The 27,411-nt window shown below is 44.2% G+C and overlaps 1 protein-coding gene across 5 annotated transcripts; it reads right to left on the bottom strand.

Annotated features, from left to right (window-relative positions):
* Nucleotides 1-1,313: 1,313 nt before the first annotated feature.
* On the bottom strand, nucleotides 1,314-18,388 carry GATAD1 (GATA zinc finger domain containing 1). Of its 5 annotated transcripts, XM_089692141.1 has the most exons (8): nucleotides 18,268-18,345; nucleotides 16,202-16,327; nucleotides 14,365-14,400; nucleotides 10,189-10,413; nucleotides 8,319-8,444; nucleotides 7,293-7,352; nucleotides 5,267-5,450; nucleotides 1,314-2,505 (listed from the first exon to the last, which is right to left on the bottom strand). In XM_089692141.1, the coding sequence occupies exons 4-8, from the start codon at nucleotides 10,411-10,413 to the stop codon at nucleotides 2,315-2,317; spliced, it is 786 nt and encodes a 261-aa protein (XP_089548267.1). In that variant the 5' UTR covers nucleotides 14,365-14,400; nucleotides 16,202-16,327; nucleotides 18,268-18,345; the 3' UTR covers nucleotides 1,314-2,314. The 5 variants fall into 5 exon arrangements, with proteins under 5 accessions (XP_089548267.1, XP_089548265.1, XP_089548266.1 ...); XM_089692139.1 differs by lacking the exon at nucleotides 16,202-16,327 and having other exon boundaries at nucleotides 18,268-18,388; XM_089692140.1 differs by lacking the exon at nucleotides 16,202-16,327 and having other exon boundaries at nucleotides 18,209-18,331.
* Nucleotides 18,389-27,411: the final 9,023 nt, after the last annotated feature.

Genomic DNA, 27,411 nt, shown 5'->3' with positions numbered 1-27,411 from the left:
TCTGTACACACAAATTAAAAAAAAATGTGTTTCTTTTCAAACCACAATAAAGTTTGTAGTCTAGACTTCTAGAATCTTCATTGATGTACTCCGGTAACCATAGGTGTACACAGAGCTTGATTTTACATTGTAAGCAGCCTGCTGCATAGAATACGGCATCCTCAGCTATGCCCACATGTTCCACCTTTGTGGAGGTACTTGTGAAAAGTGCTGCACACCAGTATGGATACTAAGGGGAACTGTGGAACTTCTTATTGTAACACCTGAAATGATCATGTGATTATAGTAAAAGGTGAGATTTCAGCATAGAACGGCCTATCTCAGTACATACCAATCAGAAGCAGGTATGCAGACCCAGGAACTCAGTGCACAGATCTCACCAATATAGTCCCTCAAAGAGACCTAAAAACTATCAGGGGGTCTAATGTTCCAGCGTCTACCAAAAACTAAATTATCACTTTTGGGTGGACTAACCCTTAATTTTTTTTTTCCTAATAAAAGGCCTTATGCAAATTTTAAAAAAAGAAACCGTAAAACATCATTTAATAAAAAGTGTAAAACTGAAGCCAAAACTCTTTAGTTCCTTTTCCATCTGTGTCCAATTAGGGGGTATTTCCTCTTCACTACCTCTCCTGTAGGCACAACAAGATGTAAGAGACTATACTTCCACTGTGAAGGAAACCTTCCCTTAGGGCCCCCCATAAATGTTACATGTTCTGATCATATAATCTTTGTACAATCAAAATGTATATTTACCAAAACCATGTAATATGAGGAACTACCGAATCTATCAAATTATATCCATTTAAGTCAGCCTTTCTCAACCTTTTCAATGCAGAGAAACCCTTGACATAACTTTCCGGTCTCAGGTAACCCCTGCTAAAAATTAATTTTTCCACAATTCATGATACATTAGTGTCATAGTCAGAGGTAAGAATGCTTCTTACACTTGTGGTCATAGAGAAGAATTACTCCCTTACAGATAGCGAAAAGATCAATGGTGTCAGAGGGAACTTACCTGAGAGGCACAAATTGCTAATTGCTCAAGGAAACCCTGGCAACCTCTGGAGGAACCCTGGTTGAGAAACCCTGATTTAGGCAGACCCTCGCATTACATAGTTGCTGGTGAGTCTAAAAGGAGATTGCACAATCAGACTGTAACGTGTGGTGAGTTTTACAGAATGTGTACCTGTGAGGGAGAGTTACTAACAGCAAAAAAAAAAAAAAACCCACAACGCTTCTAATCCCTCACAACTCTATTCAAATATTAAAAAAAACAAATTCCTTTAGTTATACTTTAAAGTAATTATGCATTGGGTCAGTTTTTTTTAATTTAAAACAACAAACATTCAGTACATCTCATTAATGCGTGCACATTTCCTCACATTTAGTCTCTTTAAAAACAGCGCGATTATAGAAAAATACCTGTTGGTCCTGCTATAAATCCAGCAAGCTCCTAACTTCCTGTAGTGAGCTGACAGCACTTCTGCTGCACAGAAATCCCAAGCAGTGTTGTAAGGCCTGCCTGAGTTCTCTCTGAGTACAGGTGTACATATACTGTGTTTTTAAAGAGATGAAAAATGGGTAATTGTATATGAATTGGAGAAATGTACCGGGATTGGATTTGACTAGAGAAGGGAAGGGTAAACCAATAAATTTGTTTTTTTTACTGTCTGTGTCCCATTGGTGAGGTTAACCTTCAATTCCTGCCCCAGAGACACAACAGAAAGTGGGAGGAAATCTCTACAGAGTGAGGAGAAACCTCCCTCTTAGACACCAGTCATTAGAATAGGTGTACCCATTGGAAGATTCCCTCTCACCTCCCGTCCTGGTTACAACTGTAACAGTTTTGGATTCTCCATTGCTTTCTCTCTCAGTAACAATGGTCCCCAAATACAAAAGGATAAATCTACCCAGCGGGGACCCAAACACCAAGAATAGCTTGACGGGCATATTGATCATTCCACTCAAAACTGGAAAAAAATTTTTGGCTATACACACACTAACTGAAATATCACCAATGACTGGACTGACCCCTTTTAAAAAGATGGCATTGTTACACTTTCATAAATGATAGCTGGAATCTAACTGGTTGCTATAGGTAACACTTTTTTTTTTTTAAATTATATTAAGTTTGAATGTGGATTAGATGAATGTGACAGTTGTCTCATTTCTTAGCAGATCCAGAGAATGCCCCTTCAGGTTCCAGCTAGCATAAGATCCCACAAAGTAAGAGTTATTTCTAAAGTTCCTCTACTGCCGCCATCATAATCATTCAAAAGTTCCTCTACAGAGTCCAAAAATCCACTTAAGATTATACATTATTGCTGACTGTGTCCTTTATCGTAATTGCCGGAGTAGGGCCAATGCGAGTCCAAATAAAGCCCCTCTCAGGGCGGGAGGGGAGAGTGGGGAACGGAGAGGAGCGAGATTTGAAGTACTCAGAGGGGGCATGGCAGACAAAGTCCAAACAATCCATTTTGCGGGGGAGGTCTTCATCCGGTCCTAGGGGAGCCAAAACAAAACATCATGATCAAACACTAAAGACATGACAAACAGCACTACCATAGGTAAATACTTCCATATACTTTATATCAAGTAGTAAGAAATACACAAATTCATGTGGAATGTTCAGTATCAATTTTAAAGTGGTTTTAATGCCTAAACATTGTTTACCTTAACCACTTGCCCTCCAGAGGATTTACCCCCCTTCCTGACCAGGCCATTTATTGCGATACAGCACTGTGTTACTTTAACTGAAAATTCCGCAGTCATACAACGCTGCATCCAAATGAAATTTATGTCCTTTTTTCCCCCCAACAAATGGAGCTTTCGTTAGGTGCTATTTGATCGCCTGTGCGGTTTTTATTTTTTGCGCTATAAACAAAAAAAGACCGACACGTTTGAAAAATATATATATATATTTTTTACTTTTTGCTATAAAACATATCCAGTAAAAAAATTACGAATGCAATTGCTAGGGTAATTTAATGGAAAAGAGGCGGATTGAGAGGTTCCTAAGTTGTAGGGCTAAAGCAACCAGTTATATGTGCTCAAGGAATGGGTGATGAGTACAGTGAATAAGAAGAGGTCACTTTTTAATTGGCATAATACACAGCTAGCCTGCAAGTGCTACTGGGGTGGCATGCCTAGGAACTGCCCACTTGAAGGACATTAACCATCTAGCTGGGACTGGGATCAATAAAAAAAAACAAATTGATATTCTGATTAAAGTCAATAATAGATCACTTTCTTGGAATGCCCTTCTGTGTGTTGAAAGACACTCTCACTTTATAGTTTTGATTTTCCTGCCAACATTACGAGCAGTGAGACGGAAGACTCAGGACAGTTTGAGGAGCCCATTTCACATCAAATCATGCCCATGGGGCATCCAGACTGTTTGGGCCTGGTTAGCATATTCTCTTTAGAAATGTAAGTCAAGATAGAATATTAAAAGCTGAACACCGACCTATGTACTACTGGCAGCAAAACAAACCATAGCGAAAACTTGGAAACAGCAGTTCATATCTTTCACAGAAGTTCGCCGGCGCCTAGACGTTTTTCCTATTAATGAAAAGCTTTCCAGCATTCTTTTGGATACCCATGGGAAATGTCTTAAAAATGGACTCTCTGGATCCTCTTCTATATCAACAGATAGCTTTATGTTGCCATAATTAGAGATTTCATGAACCGGATTTGGGCACTCTTGATGTCCTTTCTTAGACTCTCTCGCTCCCCTTTTTTTCTGGCTCTCCCGCAGGGACCAATTGTGGTTTGTTCTTTTGTATTTCTAGGTTTGATCATATACTCTGTGAACATCATACACTGACACCTCCTTCACCAGTGGTTCCAGGCTGTAGATGTATGGACATTCTTTGCTTTGTGCACTGATCCATTGTTATAACATGATAAATGTACTGTTTTAATACACTTTCTATTTTGTTACTTGTAACGGATTTGTTATTTTATGTACGGCCGCTTTTGACTGATCTGTTCTTGAGGTAATATTCCGATCTGTACACACCACAGCGGTTGCAATTGTATCTTCTAAAAACATATAATTCTTCATGAAAAATGTATTGAAATGAAAAGCTGAACACTGGAATATTTTGTAAAAAATACCTCTGCAGTGGGCAACCCACCCCACAAGGGTAAACTGCTCGCTAAGTCTAGGGGTAGAAGAATAAGTCGTAATACATGCCTAGTTGTGAGTGAGCCTTCTCTGTCCTCACATACAATGCAAGACTACAGCACTTTTTAAAAAATGTATTGTTATTATATTTGTATCTTGATATGAGAAGGCAGTTAGAAATAAAAAGCACTTTTAGAAAACCCTCTGCATACTGATGTGTGCTAGGTCCTTTTGTGATACTACATTGTCTGTTACCTCCAGGAATGCAGAGGTCTCTGGGTAGCCAGTCTCTCACTCACAGGTTGTATAAAGGGAGGTTGTGTTGTGCAGAACACAACCTGTCAAATAGACACTGGCTGCCTGGAGACCAGTGCGATCCTAGTAAGAATGGACAATGCAGCATTGTGAGAACAAGGGTTGTGGTGATACGTCAGAGCCCAGTGACACAATAGTGCATGGAGGTGTCCTTGAAACAGATGATGTAACCGCAAATTAAAAACTAAAGCAAATGAAGTACATCTCTGCAATATTTAAAAATATTGCAAGAGCAGAATTGGTGATCTGCCAGAAATCCAGCTCCTAACCTCCTCTTTGGACTGACAACACAGTGCCTCTGCTTCACTGAAATCCCAAGCAGGGTTGTCAGACTTATCCTGTAGCACAACAGAACTTGTATCCCTGCCTCTCTCTGTTTCTTTCCACATGCATACATTGATTTCTTTTCCAGCAAAACAATGCTTCTGCCTTGACTTCCAAGAGCCTGCTCACACATTGTGTATAGGAAATGGGCTCTTGAGTGGTGTAGTTCTGCAGGGCCGGAGCTGTGTCAACTGTCCCAGCAGCTGCCCCCCGCAAGAATTTTTCAAACTTGTTGACGACATCACAGGGAGTAATAAAAGCCATTTGTCTCCAAGGTACAAGTTAAAAGAAAAATAACAATACAACATACTCTAGAAGAAGGGAAGGAGGCGTGGAAGTAAATCTCGGTATAAACTTTAATGTTTGAAAAACTTTGTTTCTATGTGTAGTTTGATACATATCAATAGATCTTGAGAAATCTGCAGCTGGCTGTTTCCATTCATTATATTGTACAATATCAGAAACATTCAACAGATGAAGACTTGTTATACACACCTATGATGTAGGTAGCTGGATCAAAGTGATCTTTAGGACTGGCGAGGGTGGGGATGAGCCAGGTTAGAGCAGCACTCTTCTCACAGTACTGATCCTGAATGAAGCCTCTGACCTGGGCATAGTATATCTTTCCATCATCCTCATCGATGACAGACACCACATCACCGATCTGATAGTACAGTCCCTGCAACAAATCACATCCTGTGAGTTAATGACTCATTAAATGCTACTTAAAATGTTTATTCTGCCACACATTTTATCAAAGACTTCAAATGAATTACTGCCACTCAGATGCGCCTGAACCAAAACTTCTTTGACCTGGGTTATTTTCATATGCTTCAACTCCTAACTTTCTGCGCTGCCCACCAGTGGCTTCTTCCTTTATGAGACCATTGACTACCTATGAAAAGGAGTGTCGGGGTTGAAGATGTTTCCAGAAGCCATTTCCTACAAACAGTGACTCGATAATCTTTGCAGACACCCCCCCCGCCCCCCAAGGTATCTAGACAAATGGGAAAATTACCTCCAACTTCTGGACCGGGACACAGTGCAGAAAGATCTTGACCCTTTCCTTTTATGTTATTTAAGAACTAGCATATAAAATCTTAACCTAGTGGTAGCGCACCCGAACACTGCTGCACTGTATTTATCCTACTGTGCCTGAAACGTGTTGGGGGTGTGGTGCTGAGAGGGGACATGCTGACATGCTACATCCATTTTGGTTCTGCCCAATTCTCAGTCATTTTTGGAATGGAGTACATGCGATCATGCAAAAATTTACAGACAGGACTTTACCTGTCACATCTCCTATTACCTACTGCACCACAATGAGATACCATCATCCACGTGTTCAAAAAACAAACAAAAATCGGTGGTGAGGCACCTAGGTAATGCTGCCAGGGCATGTATTTTGCCCGTATGGAATTTGGTGCACTCGCCAACTCTCTGGCAATGGATCCTTAAAGTGGAGGACATTAGGGAAATGGAAAGTCTGACTAGCTCCCTCAAAGATACGACTAAAAGGTTTACTAAAACATGGTTGTATTGGCTTGAATCTACATGTACGGATGATTTTAGAAAGCTTCTGGTGGGGTAAGCTGCTGCACTGCTACACTCACCTTACATCGTCGACCCTTGACGTTCTTGAACCCCATTTGTCTGAAGGGTGTAATTGCTTTAGACAATCAACATATTCTTGTTACCCCTCCCACTGGTGGTGCTGCCTCACCTGCCCCATTCCTGGGTGATGGCAGGGTCATTCTAACTCCCTCTAGAGTACAGGCCCAAGTTTTGCTCCCTGGAACAGCTCATGGTGTGCACTGACTAGTTACAGTGTTGTTTTAATCACTCCAGCATGGAGAACAGGACTTCTGGCTGCAAAACGTAATGAGAATTAGGGCACTAAGCATGGAGGGATGGCATATATCTGTAAGGGATAATAGCACAGAGAGCAAATTATTAAAAAAACAAACAAAAAAAAAACAAAAACAAAACAGCATTATTACAACAGTGTGTGCAGCGGATCCTACGGTGTTCCTGTTGCATTGCTTGAAGTCAGCTTCACCGTACAGCACACAGTAGTAAGATCGAATATGAGAAAGATTTACTAATAGCTTGTAGCTTGATCCATAAATTTCACCCTCTGCTGCTCTAAAATAGCACTGAGTTTATAAAACTTGCTCCTGACCACTTCTTAATTGAGTGCCTGGTTAGAATAAAATCTTAAGTGACAAATCTGTCCTAGGCGATTACACAGTATACCAGGTGCAGAGGTCACAAATATGTATTGAAAAAGAAGGGGGAAAAAAAAAAAAAAACACACACAGCACCACCACACAAACTGTTCTTAATGAATGGCAGCCTGATTGTGTCTCAACTCTGCTTGAGAAATGTTCCTCACTGTATCTACACATGGCTGTAACATACAGTATACTTCAGGCAGGCAATCTAAAACTGCAATTAATTATTTTTTTTAAATATCAATTTTTATTTTTCAGAAAACGGTCATAATAATAAAAAAACGTACCTTATGAAATAAGGATTCTGAAGTCACTATGGTGGACACGGCTTCCGGGGCCTTAATAGGCTAAACAAAATGACACCGTACATGTTAATAGTATAGATTTATTTAAAGTAGCCCTGTACTAATATGACTGTACTAATATTTCAGATGAAATAAGCAGTCATTACTAGTTTTCCTCTTAAAATTTCCTGCCTGGCCTTAATGCATGCTACAGTAATAGATCACTTTATAGGGCTGCAAAGGGGATTTAATTTTAGCGAACTGAGGTTTTAAAAATCAGAAAGGGCTTGAAAAGGTCTAATAACTGACTACTTATCTATATTTATCAGAACACTGCTGTTGGCATAGTGGGACATTGTCACATTTCCTTAGCCATTGTTACCTGAACTCCAACAGTGTTGATCTGAAATGTTCATGGGCAATTTTTATTGTGAAGGAAACAAGACAACGTGGCTAGTCATAATAATTTAAAATGATAAGAGATTGTTTAGACATGTGGTTTTCAACTAAAGTGACTATGTTGCTACAATGAAAAGGTAAACTAAAGTGTCATCTGCAAAGAAGGTAGTTAATACTCACCTTTTCCACTGTCCAGTGTGCAGATCTCTGCTGTACTGATAAACCTCCAGTGGCGGATGGATCTTCACAATCTGAAACTTTAAGGTGTGCCCCCTCTGCACATAGCACATCTGATCCACTGGTCCCTGCCTAACTACTATGTCCTATAGTGATGTATAGGCCTGCAGGAGGAACCACAGCGTACAGAGGGAGACAAAGAATCCAACACTGATGAAGGTGTTGAATTCTGAAGAATCCTCAGACTGCAGTGTCTCTTAACTAAAGCAAAGATCGGCAGCACAAGTGGGTGAGAATTAACCATCTTCTTTGCAGGGGACACTTCATTTTACATTTTTATTTCAGCGAAATAGTCCCTTTAAGAAAATCTCTGCTTATGTTCTTTATACATTACATTCTTGGATTTAACATGCCAGAATTGTGACAAGTCAACAAAAACAAAGATCAGCTTACATTTTTCAGCTTAAAAATATGCCTCCTTCCTTTGCCTTTGGTGGAAACCTTCTTTTCTACAGCAGGAGCTGACTTGTACTTTGTATTCCTTAAACGGGCAGATCTTCTGTGGATTTCCTGCTTGGACTATAGAAATTGGGAAAACAAAAATAGATATCAGTATTTTAAACTGTAAATGCTGCAACTATCTGTAAAATGTATAATAGTTCCGTAGTTAAAAAGAAAAACCAACACAATGTCCTACACCTAAACTCAGGACATATGTTGTAGTGAAATACTACAACATACTGAAATACTATAGCCACATATGCCTGGCCTTTTCTTCTCTAATAGTCATGATAATCATTAGTAATACCTCATCTGGAATATGCAGTTTAGTTTTGGGCACCAATTCACAAAAAGAACATTGGGGAACTGGAGAAAGTGCAGGGAGGTGCAACCAAACTGATAAGAGGCATGGAGGAGCTCAGCTATGAGGAAAGATTAGAGGAACTGATTGTATTATCTCTTGAGAAGAGGAGATAAAGGGGGATATGCCCATCATGTAATAAATACATAGGTGGTCCATACAGTGAACTTGGTGTAACATATGGAAAGGCTTCTTCACAGTAGGAGCTGTGAAAATGTGGAAAAGACTAGTTCTGGCCAGCTCAGTAGATTTTTTTTTTTTCCACAAAGAGCTGGATGAATTCCTAAATGCAAAAAATATAAATGGATATTATCATCCATAGGTATTAACACCAGAGTTTGTTGATCCTGGAAATATTCAATTGCCTTCAGGGGCACAGGAAGGAACTTTCTTCTCTCGCTGGAGCAAATTGGATCATGCTTTATAGGGTTTTTTTTCCTTCCTCTGGATCAACTGAAGGTTAAAAGGTTCTGTATATAGGTTTTCTAATCATTTCAATTTTCTATTGAATTTGATAGATCTGTGTCTTTTTTCAACCTATGTAACTATGATCTGTGACTGATTTTTACTTTAAAATGCCTTAAAATACATTTCTCTGCTTCCTGCCTCCAATGCTGCTTCCTGCCCCCCCCATTTAATTGCTCTATGCTGACAAAGCTGAATCACTGCCTTATCCCTCGACACAAATGTCCTCACCTAGACTTGTGTTGTAGAGTCAAAGCAAGGGGAGTGTCAGAGCAAGTCTGCTATTAAGAGGGACTAATAGGAGCCCACTGGACTGCACAGTCATCTTTAGACTCCCTATGCAACTGGGAGGGTCAAATTTAAAGTGTTTAGTACAATGCCTATCTAGATATATTAATAATTGGGCTTTGAGGCTCATTCACACAGGCACTCAGCACTGAACAGTGCAAAAAGGCTTTTGTTTACTTACCCAACACTAAGCTGTGCGCAGGCAGCCGGTATAAGTGAATGGACTCCCATTGGCTGTACAGGTGGACCCTCACAACCAAGTTTGACAAATATGCAGGGCCAGCTGCACTACCCTGGATGCACAGGCTCTGTGTTCGAGTCCATGTAACCATCCATGCATAACTGTCAAACAAGGCTGTGCGGGTAAATCTGTACAGCCAGTGTATGTCCATTCATGAATATGGGCTGCCTGCATGCAGCTCAGTGCTGGGACAGAAAAATAAACAAAGGAATTTCCACACTGTTCAGGACTGAGCGTCAGAGCACATGTGATCTAATTTTGTTTTTCATTTATTTTCTTCAAGTCTTTGCAAAGCATTTTGAGCTTTCTAAAACAAAGCTTGTATACTAAAACAGTAGTTTAGTTTTCAGGCCTAGTCTACCCAATGACAAATACAGTAGTACAACCATCTTTGTTAGGGCAATGCAAAACAATGGACATTGGTGGTCACTACAGCAAGCCAATAATTGTATTTATAAATGGCACACCTGCTTAGTGCTGCCCCCATTATTCTGTTGAGAGGTCGAGGCACTGGCAAAGCTAGTCCCGCTGTGAGCAGTATTGGAGCTGCTGGCACCGCTGAAATTGCTGCCCCCGCCACTGCCTTTACCAGTGCAGCTATTGCACAGAATTTCCCCCTGGTTTCCTTTCTTCCACATGGAAGATGAGTTGGTTTTGCACATACTGCATGTTGGCTTCAGTCCAAGAGGCATCTATGGAAAAAAACAAAATGATTAGTGTAAATATAAAATAAATGTATGCACAAGCACACACAATACCAGCTATATCTAGAGCAGCCTTTCTCAACCAGAGGTTACTAGGGGTTCCTTGAGTAATTCCTGACTCAGTTAAGTAATCAGACAACAAAGATCTCTTTAGCCATGTGCAAGGGAGGGGATTATTCTCAGTGGTCACAAGTGTAAGGGACATTCTTTCCAGTGACCATCAGACTAATGCATCATGAGCTGTAGACTTAGTATTCATTAACTAGCTGCCGACCGCAGATAGCCGAATGACGGCTGCACTGCGGCCGGCCAGTTCTGGGTGGACGTCATATGACGTCCTCCCAGAACGCGCTCTCCTGCGCGCCCCAGGGGGCGCGCACCCGGCGATCTCCGTGATCGCTGTGTCCTACGGACACAGCTGATCACGTGATGTGGTAAAAGGCCAATCACACTGGCCTTTTACCACGTGATCAGCGGTGTCCAATGACACGCTGATCACAGGGAAATGCAAGTGCCGGTTCTCGGCTGCACTTTCCTCACGCTGTCAGATCGTGAGGAAAGTACTGCCGAGAACCGGCAGTTGTCAGAGCAGGGATCGGCACCAATCATCAGGGCACTGATGATCAGTGCCCTGATGATCGGTGCCCAGCAGTGCCACCCGCAAGTTCCGCCCAGCAGTGCGCCCACTAGCTCCACCCACCCGTGCCCAGCAGTGCACCCACCTGTGCCCAGCAGTGCACTCACCTGTGCCACTCTGCAGTGCCACCTACCTGTGCCCAGCAGTGCCACCCACCTGTGCCCACCCACCAGTGCTGCCCACCAGTGCCACCCACCAGTGCAGCCCAGCAGTGCTGCCAGTCAGTGCCACCAGTCAGTGCCCAGGGGTTGTGCCAGTCAGTGCCGCCAGTCAGTGCCCAGCAGTGATGCCAGTCAGTGCCGTCAGTCAGTGCCGTCTCTCAGTACCCATAATCAGTGTCACCTATCAGTGCCGCATATTAGTGCCGCCTATCCGTGACACCTCATTAGTGCTGTCTATCAGTGCCGCCTATCCGTGCCACCTCATTAGTACTGCCTATCAGTGCCCTTTAGTGCCGCCTATCAGTGCCCATCAGTGCTCCCTCATCAACGCACATCAGTGAAGGAGAAAAAATACCTGTTTGAAAAATTTTATAAAAGAAACAAAGAAACTTTTTTTTTTTTTTTCAAATTTGTTGCACTTTTTTTATTTATAGCGCAAAAAGTAAAGCGCCCAGTGGCGATTAAATACCACCAAAAGAAAGCTCTATTTGTGAGAAAAAAATGATCAAAATTTCATATGGGTACAATGTTGCATGACTGCGCAATTGTCAATCAAAGTGCGGCAGTGCTGAAAGCTGAAAATTGGCCTGGTAAATAAGGGGGTATAAGTGCCTGGTAGGCAAGTGGTTAATAAGAGTTCCCTGAGACTGGAAAATTATTTTAAAAAAAGAGAGTTCCTCTGTGTTAAAGAGTGAGAAAGGCTGATCTAGAGGCAAATGCTTGAAGAGGATGTGTCACAGTGTTGGGGTGAAATTGTACTAGTTGTTGGAGAAGATATACCTGTTTGAGAACAGGTATATCTTGTTTGTTGTATTGTGGGTCAGTAGCCAGACCTACACCTGGTAGCTCTTCCCCACTTTGTCTTTTTCTCCTGTATTGGAATTGTGTCCACAGTAACGTTTGTGTAGGCAGAACAGAGTAGGACTGGCCATAGAGGGGTTACTTTGATGCAGTTTGCCAGCTTAACCTCCTTGGCGGTTTTCCCGAGTGCAGCTCGGGGTAGAATTTCTATACCAAGAACGGTAACCCCGAGCTACACTCGGGCTTACCATGCAGCGTTCTCTGGGGGTCCCTGCAGCACTTACCTTGTCCTTCGCTCCCACGATGGGTCCCCTGCAGCGTCCCCGGCCATCTCCTCCGGCGGATGCCGGCATCTGGCTTCCGTGTTCCGGTCCCTGTGACGTCGGAACGTTCGGGCGGCGGAACCGGCGGGAAATTTGAAATTTTTAAAAAATGACATTTTTGCTGTCATTGCTTTTTCACTGCATTTCACATACATTTTGTCGCCACTGCTTTGTCCTGCGCCCTGCCTGCATTTTGACTGTTCTTTCTGCCTGGAAACTTAGAAAAGTCCATGGCGGCCAAAAAGCGTCCCTTTACGTCAAAAGCGGTTTTAGAACAGAGATAGTAAATCAGAACCACTTGCAGAATTGAGTGATAATGATTTGTGGGGAAATTCGTCATCAGACACTGAAAACGATTTTGCTCAGCGATGTGCGAATTTGCCTCTGTATTTCAAATTTCAGTGTTTTTGGTTTGATTATATTATTGAATTAAATTTATTATTATTATATTATTTTTTATGATTATTTATTAAATTATAATTTATGATTTCGTGTTTCAAGTTTTATCATATCCGGAATGTTTAATAGACTCTTTTTCGGATAGATTTCAGTGAGTTATTCCTAAAAATTACAGCCTACAATTAAAAACTACATATTTCCATGCAAAAAAATGGTACCGCTTTCAGCACAAAATTCCTGACATGATCATACCGCTAGGGAGGTTAAGCATGTATTGCAATATGTGTGAACCAAATATCCATATTTATTGCAAAGTTTGCTTGAAAGGGTATATACCAGTGTGCAGAGGGTCCATCAGACTTTCTAGTGATAACCTCCCTAGCGGTCTGATTATGTCAGTATTTCTGTGCTCAGAGCAGTACATTTTTTTGCATGGAAATATGTAGTTTTTTATTTTAGGCCTGTAGTATAATAAATAATCATAAAAAATAACAATAATAATAATACATTTAATTCAATAATATAATCAAACCAAAAACACTGAAATGTGAAATATAAATGTGAGCAACGCTGCAGTGTAACACTGAAATGTGAAATATAGCGCCAAGTTCGCACATCACTGAGCAAAGTCGCAGAATCGTTTTCAGTGTCTGATGACGAATTTCCCCCACGAATCATTATCACTCAATTCTGCAAGTGGTTCTAATTTACTATCACTGTTCTCTAGCCGGTCTAAAACCGCTTTTAACATAAAGGGATGCTTTTTGGACGCCATGGACGTTTCTCAGTTTCCAGGCAGAAAGAACAGTAAAAATGCAGGCAGGGCACAGGACAAAGCACTCGGGACAAAATGTATGTGAAATGGTTTGATACAGTAATGTTATACTATGTGATTTATGTGAATTTAGTGAATGTGAATGTTTAGTGAATGTTCACATTTAGTGAAGTCACTTTTTAACATTTTTAAATTTCCCACCGGCTCCATCCCCCGTACGTCCTGACGCTCGCAGGGAACAGAACCCGGAAGACAGATGCCCGCATCGGCCGAAGGAGATGGCCGGGACGCTGCAGGGGTGTCATCGCGGGAGCGCAGGACAAAATAAGTGCAAGAGGGATCCCAGAGCAACGCTGCAGTGTATTTCCGAGTGTAGCTCAGGGTTACCGCTTTTGGTACTGAAAGTTAACCCCGAGCTACACTTGGGAATACCGCCAGGGGGGTTAATATGTGGTTACACCCCTTTATCACCTGATGGATAAATGCATGTACTAGTTATTGGGATTTGAGCACAGGTAGATCTTGTTTACAGTATTGGGGTGGGCACTGGGCTGGGATGTTTTTCTTGTAAACGCTGTGCAGCCCCAGTCAGGGTATGACATGAAAAAGAACTCAGGAGAGAGGATGAAGGCGAGTATGTTAGTTTGCAGTCTACAAGGTGGAGTGTATATACTAAGCACAACTGCACTAAAAGTCAAGTTAAGAGTAAATAATACTCTCTTCACCAAAAATAGATGTTTTGTACATTGTCTAAATACCCCAATTGTGACACAAAGATGACCATAATCCAAACAGTACAGAGCACAGTCGTTACCTTGGGTGCATTGACAAACTGATACTCACTATCAAATATTAAAAAGCCCCTCGTCTACCAGTCACCTGTAAGAGATGAAAATGATATATATTTATACAATCCAATCACAAGATCTCTCCAATTTTAATGTGACGCTGTCAGCCATTTTAAATTCAGCTCTTTTGCCTATACCAGGGGTGTCCAAACTTTTTTCAAAGAGGGCCAGATTGGATGAAGTGAACATGGTGGAGGGCCGAACATTTTTCCAAACATTCTTTGAACCATTACAATTAAATGCAAATAAATTATTTTATGCCAAGTTACCGTATTTTTCGCCGTATAAGACGCACCTGACCATAAGACGCACCTAGGTTTTAGAGGCAGAAAACAGGAAAAAAAAAATTTCTGAACTAATGGACTGCAGACACAGTACAGGAGATGACCAGAGACTGCGGACAGCACAGGGATGACCAGAGACTGCGGACAGCACAGGGATGACCAGAGACTGCGGACAGCACAGGGATGACCAGAGACTGCGGACAGCACAGGGATGACCAGAGACTGCGGACAGCACAGGGATGACCAGAGACTGCGGACAGTACAGATGACTGCTGACCTTTGGGGAGGTGGGGAGCGGGTACCTGAATTTGACAGGTACCCGCTCTTACTTCCGCAGTTGTTCTTTGATCTTACCTGTTCCTCGATCCAGCCGCACGCTGTCTTCCCGGCTTCTGTAATGGCGCTCGGCATGACAGCCGGGTGCCCAGTGCGCATGAGTGAGAAGATTGGTCCGGCGGCTTCTGGGATCCGTCATGTGTCCCAGGTACCGCCTTACCATTCACAAAAAGCACCGCTTCTTGCGCATGCGCACTTGGCACCCGGCTGTCATGCCCAGCGCCCACACTACAGAAGCCGGGAAGACAGCGCGCCGCTGGATAGAGGAACAGGTAAGGTCCCGCTGCAGAGCTGAGCGGCCGGCCCGGTATTCTGACACGGCTGCGGTGGAAATACCGGACCGGCCGCTCCATATTCGCTCCATAAGACACACTGACATGGAGGGCCGTATTAAACCGACCCTCGGGCCGTAAATGGCCCGCGGGCCGGACTTTGTACATGCCTGGCCTATACGAACTAGATATCACATTTCAGCAACAGGCTAGTAATTTATGATACAAAAATTATATGTAACTATTTTTTTGGGGGGAGAGGCATTCTTCTGGTCGAATTGTATTTGAAAAATCATTTATATATCCCTAAAGGATATGTTCACCTTTGGGAACATATTCCATCCATTTTTAGGGTGGAACATATAACATGTTCCCAATCCTGCAGCCGCTGCCCGATCCCCCCCCTTCCCCCGTGACAGAGGTATGGGGAGAAGTTCCCCATATTAGTTGTCACTTTTTATAAAAAGAGCGGTTGTGTGGGGCTCCGCCCACACAGCTGTGTCATTCATTCACAGAGTTCTGTGAATGAATGAGCTATAAGTCCCAACAGTCTTAACGGCTGTCTGCTTGTAGTTCTCAATGGATTACCATGGCATTGTGGAGCGCTGTGGTGGTTCATTGAATCTTCCTGTCAGAATATCTGTGTACATCCTGTACGGGCAAGCAGATATACTGACAGGTTTACAGGAGACCTGCATAGCACCAGGTGGCACTGGTGCAATGCTTTACAGGCTCCTACAACAAAAAATAATAAATGCACATTTTTTTACCTGCAAAAAAGTGTGCATTTTTTATTTTTGATCAAAATGTGAACTTATCCTTTATTATTATTATATTATTATACAGTATTTATATAGTGCCAACAGTTTGCTCAGCGCAAATTGTTTAAATTTAAAGCAGACTTTACTCTAAAATGCAGAAGAATCAGGTCTCGTCATACCCTAAGGTGGAATGAGGAGTCCCAGCTTGCCTTGCAGAAGAACCACAAGTCTCAGCATAGCCTGCAGTAGAATGATTTCCAACAGCTTGCCTTGTTGAGGAGCCACTGGTTTCAGTCTACACAGGGCTAGAACAATTATTATTATTATTATTATTATACAGGATTTATATCGCGCCAACAGTTTGCTCAGCGCTTTATAATATAACGGGAGACAATACAGCAACAATACAGTTCAATACAAGAGGGATTAGAGGGCCCTGCTCCTTGGAGCTTACAATCTAGGAGGGAGGGGCTAGTGGTACAAAAGGTAACTGTGGGGGATGGACTGGTAGGAAGAGTAGAAGATTCCAGTATTAGCTGAGGGCAGGATAGGCTTCCCTGAAGAGATAGGTTTTCAGAGATCGCTTAAAAGTGAGCAGAGTAGGTGATAGTCTGATAAATTGGGGTAGTGAGTTCCAGAGGATGGGGGAAGTCCTGGAGATGAGCATGGGAGGAAACAAGGGAGCTAGAGAGCAGGAGGTCTTGCGAGGAGCGGAGAGTACAGTTTGGGTGATATTTAGAGACAAGATCTGTGATGTAATTTGGGGCAGATGAATCCTTGCAGAGGAACCAGAGAACTCAGCATACCCTAGAGTGAAACAATGAGTCCCAGCAAGCCTTGAAGAGGAACCTCAGATCACAGCATACCCTGGGGATGAATAATATATCTCTGGAAAACAGTGTCAGCATACCCCAGCAAAGAATAAAAAGAGTCCCAATCATAAGCAGCCGAGGCATTCATGCACAAGGGGCATGTATACAGCCGGGGAGCAGGAAATGCCTCAGCTGCTTATGGTTGGCTTTGTGCTTATTGGTGGGATAGCTCAGGTGGGTTGTGACTAGGATCCGAACATGCCTGAGCTCAACCTTACTCCCAAACTGCCTACCAAGTAAGCACCAGTCTCAGCATTCCCTGGTGTCAAATGAAAAAGCCCAGCTCTCAGGATACATTAGAGTGGAATGAGGTGTTCCAGCACGCCTTGCAGAGGAATCAAAATTCTCAGCGAGCATGACCAGTGGAACTGCAAGTCTCAGAACACCCTGGTAAAGATTGAGGAGTCGCAATCATAGGCAGCTGAGGTATTCTCTGTCTACAGCCGTGCATGAACAAGAGGCCTGTATACGTGCGGCCAGGGAGCGGGAAATGCATTGGCCACTTATGACTGGCTTTGTGCAATGACAGCTTCCTGGTGGGATAGCTCAGGTGGGTTCTGACTAGGACCTGAACACACACAGAGTCCCAACACACCAACAGAAGAACCACAGGTCTCAGCATATGCTTGGGACAAATGAGGAGTTCCAGCAGGCCTTGCACTGCTCTTAGACTACCCTGGGGTCAAATAATGACTCCTAACATGCCTGGCAGAATAGCCGCAGGTCTCGGCATACACTTGGGTGGAATGCAGAATCCCAACACACATTACAGAGGAACCAACAAACTCAGCACACCCCGGGATGAATGGAGTCCCAGCAGGCCTTGAGGAAAAAGCGTAGTTCTCAGCATACATTAGGTGGTATGAGGTGTAACCCTGGGGGTGAATGAGGAGTCCCAGCAGGCCTTGTACAGGAAACAGAGGTTCCAGCATACGCTGGGGAAGAATGAAGAGTCCCAGCAGGAGAACTACAAGTCCCAGCAAAACCAGGAGTAGAATCAGGAGTCCCAACAAGCTTAAAGAGGAACCACAGGTCCCAGCATACCCTGGGGAAGAGGGAGGAGTCCCAACATGCTTACAGAGGAACCACAGGTTCCAGCATACCCTGGGGAAGAGGGAGGAGCCCAACATGCTTACAGAGGAACCACAGATCCCAGCATTCCCTGGGGAAGAGGGAGGAGTTCCAGCATATGTGTAGAAGAGAGAGCAGAAAGAAGAAGCAGCATGCCATGTAGAGGAACTACAAGTCTCAGCATACCCTGGGGGAAATGATAAGGACAGGACACATAAAGGATATACTGCCTGGAGGTGTCACCTCTCCCAGTGTGGACAATGGCGGTCTGTAGGCTATATGAAGTCCGGACACACACACACCTCTCTCCCCCCGCCGTTTCCTCGGCTCCCGGCTCCCCCGCTCCTCACATGTAAACACAACTGGATGGGCACACCGCATTCACGTCCGGGTCGCCGCACTCCTCCATCATTCGCCAGCAGGGATCTGACGTTTAGAACCACAGCCAATCATCTGACCGAGTCCACCTCTGTCATCTTTCTACGACCCGCCCACTTCTAATGACGTCCAATAACCTTTTATTGGTAATAGTGGAAGGATGAGGGGGCTGTGTTACCTGTAGCAACCTGGGATCATGCGTGCTGAGTTGCTAGGTTGCCTTACTATGAAAACTTGTGTGTTATAAAATAAATTATCCAACAGACACTTTCCTTTCCCTTTACCCTCTTCCTCCCCTCTCCTTTCCTTTACCTTCCCTTGATTTCCTATTTCCTTTCCTTTTCTCTTTCCTATTTCCTTTCTTCTGCTCTTTCCTTTCCCCTTTCCTCTTATTTTCTCTTTCCTTTTCTTTTTACTTTCCTCTCCTTTCCTATTTCCTTTCCCTTCTCTTTCCTCCCCTTTCCTATTTAATCTCCTTTTTCCTTTACTATTTCCTTTCCTTTTCTCTTTCCTATTTCCTCTCCTCTCCTTTCCTATTTCCTTTCACCTCCTCTCCTTTCCTCTGCTCTTTCCTTTCCTCTCCTTTCCTATTTCCTTTCCCTTCTCTTTCCTCTCCTTTCCTATTTCCTCTCCTCTCCTTTTTTCCTTTCCTATTTCCTTTCCTGTTTCCTCTCCTCTCCTTTTTCCTTTCCTATTTCCTTTCCTTTTATATTTCCTTTCCTCTCCTCTCCTTTCCTATTTCCTTTCACCTCCTCTCCTTTCCTCTGCTCTTTCCTTTCCACTCCTTTCCTTTTCTCTTTCCTATTTCCTTTCCTCTGCTCTTTCCTTTCCCCTTTCCTCTCATTTTCTCTTTCCTTTTCTTTTTACTTTCCTCTCCTTTCCTTTCCTCTTTTCTTTCCCCTTTCCTTTCCTCTCCTCTCCTATTTCATTTCCTATTTCCTTTCCCTTCTCTTTCCTCTTTCCTTTCCTATTTCCTCTCCTCTCCTTTTTCCTTTGCTATTTCCTTTCCATTCCTATTTCCTTTCATCTCCTCTCCTTTGCTCTTTCCTTTTCTTTTTCCTTTTCTTTTTACTTTTCTTTCCTTTCCTTTCCTTTCCTCTTTCCTATTTCCTTTCCCTTCTCTTTCCTCTCATTTCCTCTCCTCTCCTTTTTCCTTTCCTATTTCCTCTTCTTTTCTCTTTCCTTTTCTTTTTACTTTCCTCTCCTCTCCTCTTTCTGTTCCTTTCTCTTCCCTTCCCTTCTCTTTCCTCTCCTCTTTCCATTCCTTTCCCTTCCCTTCTCTTTCCTCTCCTCTTTCCTCTCCCCTTTCCTTCTTCTTGTCAGTGCCATGTTTCTCTAGCAGTGTGTGGTTACTTGGCTGCTGTTATTTAGTGTATTGCATTGGCCTCCATTCACACTTCATGACACTGAGCATTTGCATTATGTCTAGGCAAACGTACAAAAAGAAGACCCTTTTTCCATTTCAAGCTTTGTATTTGAGGCCTTGTTGACACGGGGTGTATGAATGTGGGCTCTGTATGAGGGCCGTGTGCCCCATGCATCCCCATGCAGTATATAAGGTATTTATAGTGCCGCGCTCCTATTTGTATACATATATATCTCTATATCTCTATATCCAATCTGTACTCATTCTACTTAATTAATAACTATATAGATCAAATGTAAATCATAATAATAAGTGATATTCCATAAACTAATATGATTGAATAATTACCAATATATTGCCAATACACACATACACAACCTAAATTTGTGTAATAAATAATAATCAATATAGGACCTTGATATAATGTGAATAATAAATAAATAGATGAATAAAATATAAATATAATTAGTGCCACTCTAATTATATGTGATCAATCCAGCAATATTAGTGCAAGAATATATTCCAATGTGCACGTGCATTAGTGTAATACATAAATAAATAAATAAAGTCTTTATAAACAAGTGCCAAAGTGCAGGTGAATCCTTATTCCCTCTCGCCAGGTGCCTTATGGTCTCCCTATGTGCTCACCTTTATGTTTGCCTGAATGAATTCAGGCAAATAAACTTTTTGATCCTTCCAGGATCGGTGGGTTAATGCTCTGTATTTTAGATGTGCCAAGGTGTAGATGTAGGTACTCCTGTACTCTCCTCTTTCTCCTTTTACAACTGCTCATACACCGATATTAAGACCAGCTCTATCTCCTTATTCCCCTCCAGGGGTCATCTCCTTCTCATTTCCTCCTCTCACCCAGGTGGAATTTAAGGGTCAGATGTAGAGAAAAGAAAAACAAACCATGGTGCCTTATCCTTTTAAAAAGTGGAAATTTATTTCTGCCTGTAGCGATATTTCACAGCGATATACAGTTCCTTGGTGGTCCAGGGCGGCATAAATATCACAGTCAATAGTGGGTGAGCAATCCTATACCTCTGCTCTCCCTCTCTGCCTGCCTCTGTCTGCGTTGGAATCGCCGAGCCTCGCCGCTGCAACGTCGTGACGTCAGAGCCCCTCCCCTACGCGTTGCGTCACAGGGTCACGTGACTTCATCAGGGGGATAATGATTGGATCCCACACCCACTGAATACCTCATTCTTAATAGCTCACAAGGATTCACACTATATATAGCATCCCCATGCAGGCTCTTCCATTGCTAGCAATTGGGACACAGTGGCTTCACGAACACAGCCGCCGCTCCCAAGGTGACAGCCTACAGGTGCATGGACCCAAATGCACCCACAGATGTCACATTGGGAGCTCGGCAGTGCCCGGACACCCGCTGTGTCCCAATTGCCAGCAATGGGAGAGCCTGCATAGCAGGATTGCCAACCTCCCGCAATGTTTTTACTGACAGAAGATGGAAAGTTTACTGACAGAGCACATTTTTTACTGACAACTTGAAAAATTGACATAACTTCTATTAGAAGGAGTATGTAGCACCACCCCTCTAGGAGTCGCTGAGTCCTGGGTCCCCCTAAAGCATTGCACAGCCAGGCAACACGCATTCTCCTGCACACCTGTACACTGTAGTCAGCAAACAGTCCATGGTCTTGGGTTTTTTTTCTGTTTCTGCAGGTACATCATGGACGGCTGTCCTCCTGTTCAAGAATTGGACTCTTGTACTTTCTCCTCTTATGGAGGACTTCCTTCCAGGAGGAGGTGCTCCACCCTCATGCAGCTTGTGCTACTATACATATGTTGTTGTTCATGGTCGCTAGCTGCAGGGAGCTGTAGTTTGGTTGTACATATAAATATACTGTTGCAATATATATTCAAAATGTATGTATTCTATTTTTGATACAATGTATTTATTTGTACATATCCCCTTCCAAGTTTGTTCCCTTTTCCCCTCCATGTTTTCTTATGGGATGCCCTTGCTCCTGGGGCTCAGGAGCTATTTTTTTTGCCAGTGAGGATATGGCCATTTTCTAGAGGGCACTAAGTGGTGCTAGGGTAAGGTACATTTTTTTTTTGCTCATGGTAGTGAGTGAGCCTGAATTTTTGTGGGTTCAGTGCAGGGGCGGACTGACAACTCATGGGGCCCCCAGGCAATAGGGGATCATGGGGCCCCTGTGTCCTTGCCCAAACTCAAAAAAGCCTATGAAAAAGGTACCAGGGGCATTTCATGGGGCCCCCTATTGACCCCAGGCCCTCGGGCAGTGCCTGAGTTTCCAAATGTTCAGTCCGTCCCTGGTGCAGTGTGAGGTCAGGCTGGATGGCTCAGCAGGTTGGGACTCTATTGCCTACAACTGGTTCTGGAGGTCCACGGAAGTTTCCAAAAGCCAGTAGGCAGAAGGGCGGAGACCTCAATCTGCATAGTCATGGAAATCTGACCAATCCCAGGCTAAGAGACCCTGGTAATGTGTGGTAGACTGGCCCATAAATATGAGAGAGCCATGCTGGCAGGGGAGTCAGGTGGAAGATGAATTGCTGAGAGGTGCTGCCAGGGGCGGACTGGCCATTTGGAAACTCGGGCACTGCCTGAGGACCCAGGGTCAGTAGGGGGCCCCATGAGATGCCCCTGGTAACTTTTTCATAGGCTTTTTTTGAGTTTGGGCAAGGACACAGGGGCGCCATGACCCCCTATTGCCCGGGGGCCCCATGAGTTGTCAGTCCGCCCCTGGGTGCTGCTGTCTAGTCTGGGAGGGAGTCCCAGAGGAAGGGGGTTCTGCTTGCAGGCTGGAAGCTGAAAGAGAGAGCTCCACTTCCCTGCCATCCACCAGGGAAGGACAGCTTGCAAAGCTTAGAGAGGAACCAGCCCAGCTAGAAGGCCTGAAGGCCTGAAAGTTGCAGGACAAGGACAGTGTGAGCACATCTACACCTTCAGGGCCTAGAAGGGAGAGGTCTGCTGGATGCAAGTTCTGCCAAGTCTTTAGGGGACAGTTCATAGCTTACCCATACCTTGTCCTTGGATCACATACCAAAGAGAGGTGGGCTGGTATTCTGTGCACCAAGGGGACCGAGAGCTCCTACACATTGTCACATTGCTAGAAATCCACTCAGGGGACACCAAGCTCCTAGAAGAACATTACTTTACTAAGGGCTGTAATAGTTCCAGCAGGAACACAGTCAAGTGCTTGTTGTTTATTTTAATTAAGTGTGCCAGAGCAGGAAACATGCTGATTCTGCTATTTCTTTAATAAAATTGGGCATCCCATAACTCCTTTATCCTATCCAAGTTCAATCTCTTAATAAAGCAACAAAAAACCAGCAAAAGGACTGTTTACTGACTCCTGTGTGCAAAGTGTGGAAAATGCGTGTTGCCTGGCTGTGCAGAGCTTAATGGGGACCCAAAACTTAGAGACTCCCCCCAGGGGGTTAGTGCTACAAGTGTAAACAATCTGTAAACACTGACAATACCCATAACAGGTAATTGGCCTGGTTTACATTTAAAAAGTCAACATAGCATGACAAGTTATGTGCCACCCTGCTGGGATACAATTGGAAAACAAGTTCTGTTATGTGTGCCAAAGAAAGCATTGGGCATGACCAGATTGTGTCTAATAGTGGGAGTGGCCTAAACGAGGATTATTCAACAGAACCGCTCCCTGACCACCTACCTGTAAATAAACATACCAGCTGCTGGGGTGAGTGTACGTTGCTATGGCCTCAATGCTTAGCTTGATAATGCAGCAATTTTAACTCAGCATGTCAAGGTTCAGAGACGGCATTGTCTGTCAAACTTGCCCGCTGAGCTCAATGGCGCTGCGCATCAGCCACAAGGCAAAACACTTGGCTTGCAGTTGTAATTCAATGCAGAATTCCATTTTGGCTGGAAAAAAAACACATTCAGGAGGCAGCAGTATCACCTCCTGCACTAACAGTGGGAGGGTCTTTTGGGGGCATTAAATACCAGGCCGGTGCATTAAGTATAGAGTGCAGGGTTCAGGGGTGTGCTGCTTACAGAGTGCAGGGTTCAGGGGTGCACTGCATGCAGAGTGCAGGGTATAGGGGTCTGCTGCATGCAGAGTGCAGGGTTCAGGTGTGTGCTGCATACAGAATGCAGGGTCTGCTGCGTACAAAGTGCATGGTTCATGTGTGTGCTGCGTACAGAGTGCAGGGTTCAGATGTGTGCTGCATACAGAGTGCAGGGTCTGATGCGTACAGAGTGCATGGTTCAGGTGTGTGCTGTCTACAGAGTTCAGGGTTCAGGTGTGTGCTACATACAGAGTGCAGGGTTTAGGTGTGTGCTACATGCAGAGTTCAGGGGTCTTCTGCATGCAGAGAGCAAGGTTCAGGTGTGTGCTGCATACAGAGTGCAGGGTCTGCTACGTACAGAGTTCATGGTTCAGGTGTGCTCTGCATACAGAGTGCACGGTTCAGGTCTGCACTGCGTACAGAGTGTAGGCTTCAGTTGTGCACTGGGTACAGAGTGCAGGGTTCAAGTCTGCACTGCATACAGAGTGCAGGGTTCAGGTGTACACTGCATACAGAGTGAAGGGTTCAGGTGTACAATTCATACAGAGTGCAGGGTACAGGGGTCTGCTGCATGCAGAGTGCAGGGTACAGGTGTGCACTGCATACAGAGAGTAGGATTTAGGGGTGCACTGCAAACAGAGCGCAGGGTCTGCTGCATACAGAGTGCAGGGTTCCAGTGTGTGCTGCATACACAGAGCAGGATTTAGGGGTGCGCTGCATACAGAGAGAAGGGTTCAGAGGTGCGCTGTGTACAGAGTGCAGAGTACAGTGGTGCCCCCTTGTTCCAGTACAGTGCTGTAATACTGGCCCCAAATCCCCCTCCTTGACAGTACCTGATAGAGAACTGGGGCTGCAGAAGAGCAGTATAGGTTACTCAGAAGGACAGTGCAGTGTAGCTGTGTGGCCATGGGCACAGGCTTCAGGAGCTGTTTCCGCCAGACAAGCACTGCATTCCAACTACCTATCTATGCAGAGAAGTAACAGGCAGAGCACAGGTGAGATCTGCAGCCGGAACTAGAGGAGCAGGATCAGCAAATGCATCCGCCTGCTCCTTCCGCCGCTGGCTCCAGCCTGCTTCTATTTAGACATAATCCCATCTGGCTCCAAACTCTGCCTGGATAAGTGGCTGCTGGTGTTGCATCAAGCTGTTAAGGGGTTCTTTCATACACTTGCTGAGCCAACACTAACCTGCCTAAAAAAAAAAAAGACTGATTTTTACTGACATAAAATTTCAGTAAGACATTTACTGACAGTTGTAGGAATCACAACTTTTTGCAGCTGTCAGTAAACTTACTGAGTGTTGGCAACCCTGCTACATGGGGATGCATGGAGCACCAGTGCATCCCCATGTGGGTAAACACTGCCCCCTCACAGGGCATGGATTCATAGGCTCCCTTTGAACAAGGCATTAAACATGCCTATCTTCTTCTTGGTTGGCACGTTTGGGGTTCCATTAACAATGAAGAGACTTGTTCATACTTACACGCTACGTGAACGCCATTTGCGAGTGTTTGTGTGGTGCTGCAGGTGTGAATGGGGTCACAGGGTCTGTATTGATGGGCTTTGTCTGGTGTTGATAACATCAGTTTAAGATGCTTCTGAGATCCTTCAGAATTCAATGACCGGTGATATAGCAAACTCACCCAAGCTCAACCAGCCATTAATGATTCCCAACTGGAGGCCGGTGCTCAGGCTAAAGCCATCCACTGGTACCAGATATCTACAAAAATATTAGCCAGAAACGCAATTGCTTCTAAATCCAGTTATTTATTGGTCACAAGGTATCAGTACAGGATCCATAAATTCTAACGTGTTTCAGCGAGAGCCTTATTCATAGCATACGTATATGATATGAATAAGGCCCTCGCCAAAATGCGTTAGATTTTATGGCTTCTGTACTGATACCTTGTAGGCAATAAATAACTGGATTTAGAAGCAATCGAGTTGCCAGGTAATATTTTTGTGGATTCAATGACAGGTGGTTTGACTTGCAGTTGGCCTCCTTCAAAGGGGTTTTGTGTTCTCATGGACTTGTATGGGAATACAAAACCTGATTGAGGTGAACAGGGGCGGACTGACAACACATGGGGCCCCCAGGCAATAGGGGCTCATGGGGCCCCTGTGTCCTTGCCCACACTCAAAAAAGCCTATAGAAAAAGGTACCAGGGGCATTTCATGGGGCCCCCTACTGACCCCAGGCCCTCGCGCAGTGCCCGAGTGCTCGAATGGTCAGTCCACCCCTGGAGGTGAACAAAAGACCCTTATATTTGTGTGAATGATTTTTGGCTAGCTTGGTGATGGTGGCCATTTCTAGTACAGGTCAGACATTAGAGCTGATATGATTGTTGCAATGACAATGCTAAGTCGGGTTACAGGTGGATGGTAATCACTGTGTATGGGGGCCAACTCTTTCTGATAGGACACTCCCAGTGGTTGAAGATTTGTCCCTGGAAATGTCCTGACCAGATACAGCATACAAATCTCCCTTTGTGGGCGGCACAGTGGTTTAGTGATTTGTACTCCAGCACTGGGGTCTTTGGTTGGAATTACAACTAGGATGCTGTCTGCATGGAGTTGGGACAAGCAGGACATGAGGTGTAAAGCTGACCATAGATGGTTCAAATCTTGTCACGTTTAGCAGGGACCACTCCAAATTCAAACGATGTATGAGCAGGCTGATTGTACCTAAGTCGATCCATCATTCAACTTGGGTACGACCAGCATGTAGGATTTTTAGGATGTGCCCGTTGTGCCCCCCACCAGTAGAACACAATAGCTCCGCAGTATGGATTCCCCCATCAACACAGACTGTGTTGTTGGGGAATCAAGCGATTTTTTTTTTCTGTAACCCGCGATCCTGTGCAGACAAACTCACTGCGTTTTCGGCCTGTGATTGGGGTGCCATTAAGTTATCACTGACACGCGCTGCAGAACGCAAGTGCAGTGCATTTCCTGCACCGCATTCTGGTGTAAACTGGCCCTAAGGCTAGGTACACACTATGGGGGAGGGGGGGGGTGTAGATTGTGTCCATTTGAAAGGGCTACTGTACCTGTGGGAAACGCAAGGAGATGTCCCTGGCCCTTTGTTATTTCACAAATAGTTTTCTTGGATTATAAAGTTTTATACAAATCTGTTTGCATATAAAACATTGTACTGGGAATAAAAGAAAAACATCCAGCAGCTGATATGCAGCAGCCTTGACCCTTTGTTAGCTACTTGCCTCTGGCCCTATAGCAGAAAAACTGCTACAGGGCAGCAGGGCTGTGCAAAATCACGTATATATACGTGATTTCGCATTTCCGAGAAGAGGGCCATTGGCTGCTTCAGCTGTCGATCACCGAGTCCTGGCCGGTGATTCCCGCTGGCACCCGGCGGTCGCCGACTATCACTGACAGGGGAGAGGTCTGTATGTAAACAACACAGATCTCTCCCCTGTCAGCTACTGCACACTGCTTTGTATGGCTCTGCATAGCAGTGTGCTTACAGTGTAAAACAGCACACAGTTAACCCTTTGATCGCCCCTCATGTTAACCCCTTCCTGCCCAGTGTCATTAGTATAGTGTCAGTGCTTTTTATTAGCACTGATCACTGTATTAGTGTCACTGGGGATGTCAGTGACAGTCAGTTCCCATCCAGTGTTAGAATGTCCCGCTATAAGTCGCTGATCGC

This window comes from Staurois parvus, unplaced genomic scaffold (assembly GCF_062004578.1).
Source record: "Staurois parvus isolate SC_StPar_1 unplaced genomic scaffold, SC_StPar_1.0 ptg000576l, whole genome shotgun sequence".
Taxonomy (NCBI): Eukaryota; Metazoa; Chordata; class Amphibia; order Anura; family Ranidae; genus Staurois; species Staurois parvus.
The sequence above is the reverse complement of the archived record's forward strand: the minus strand, read 5'-3'. Positions and strand labels throughout refer to the sequence as shown.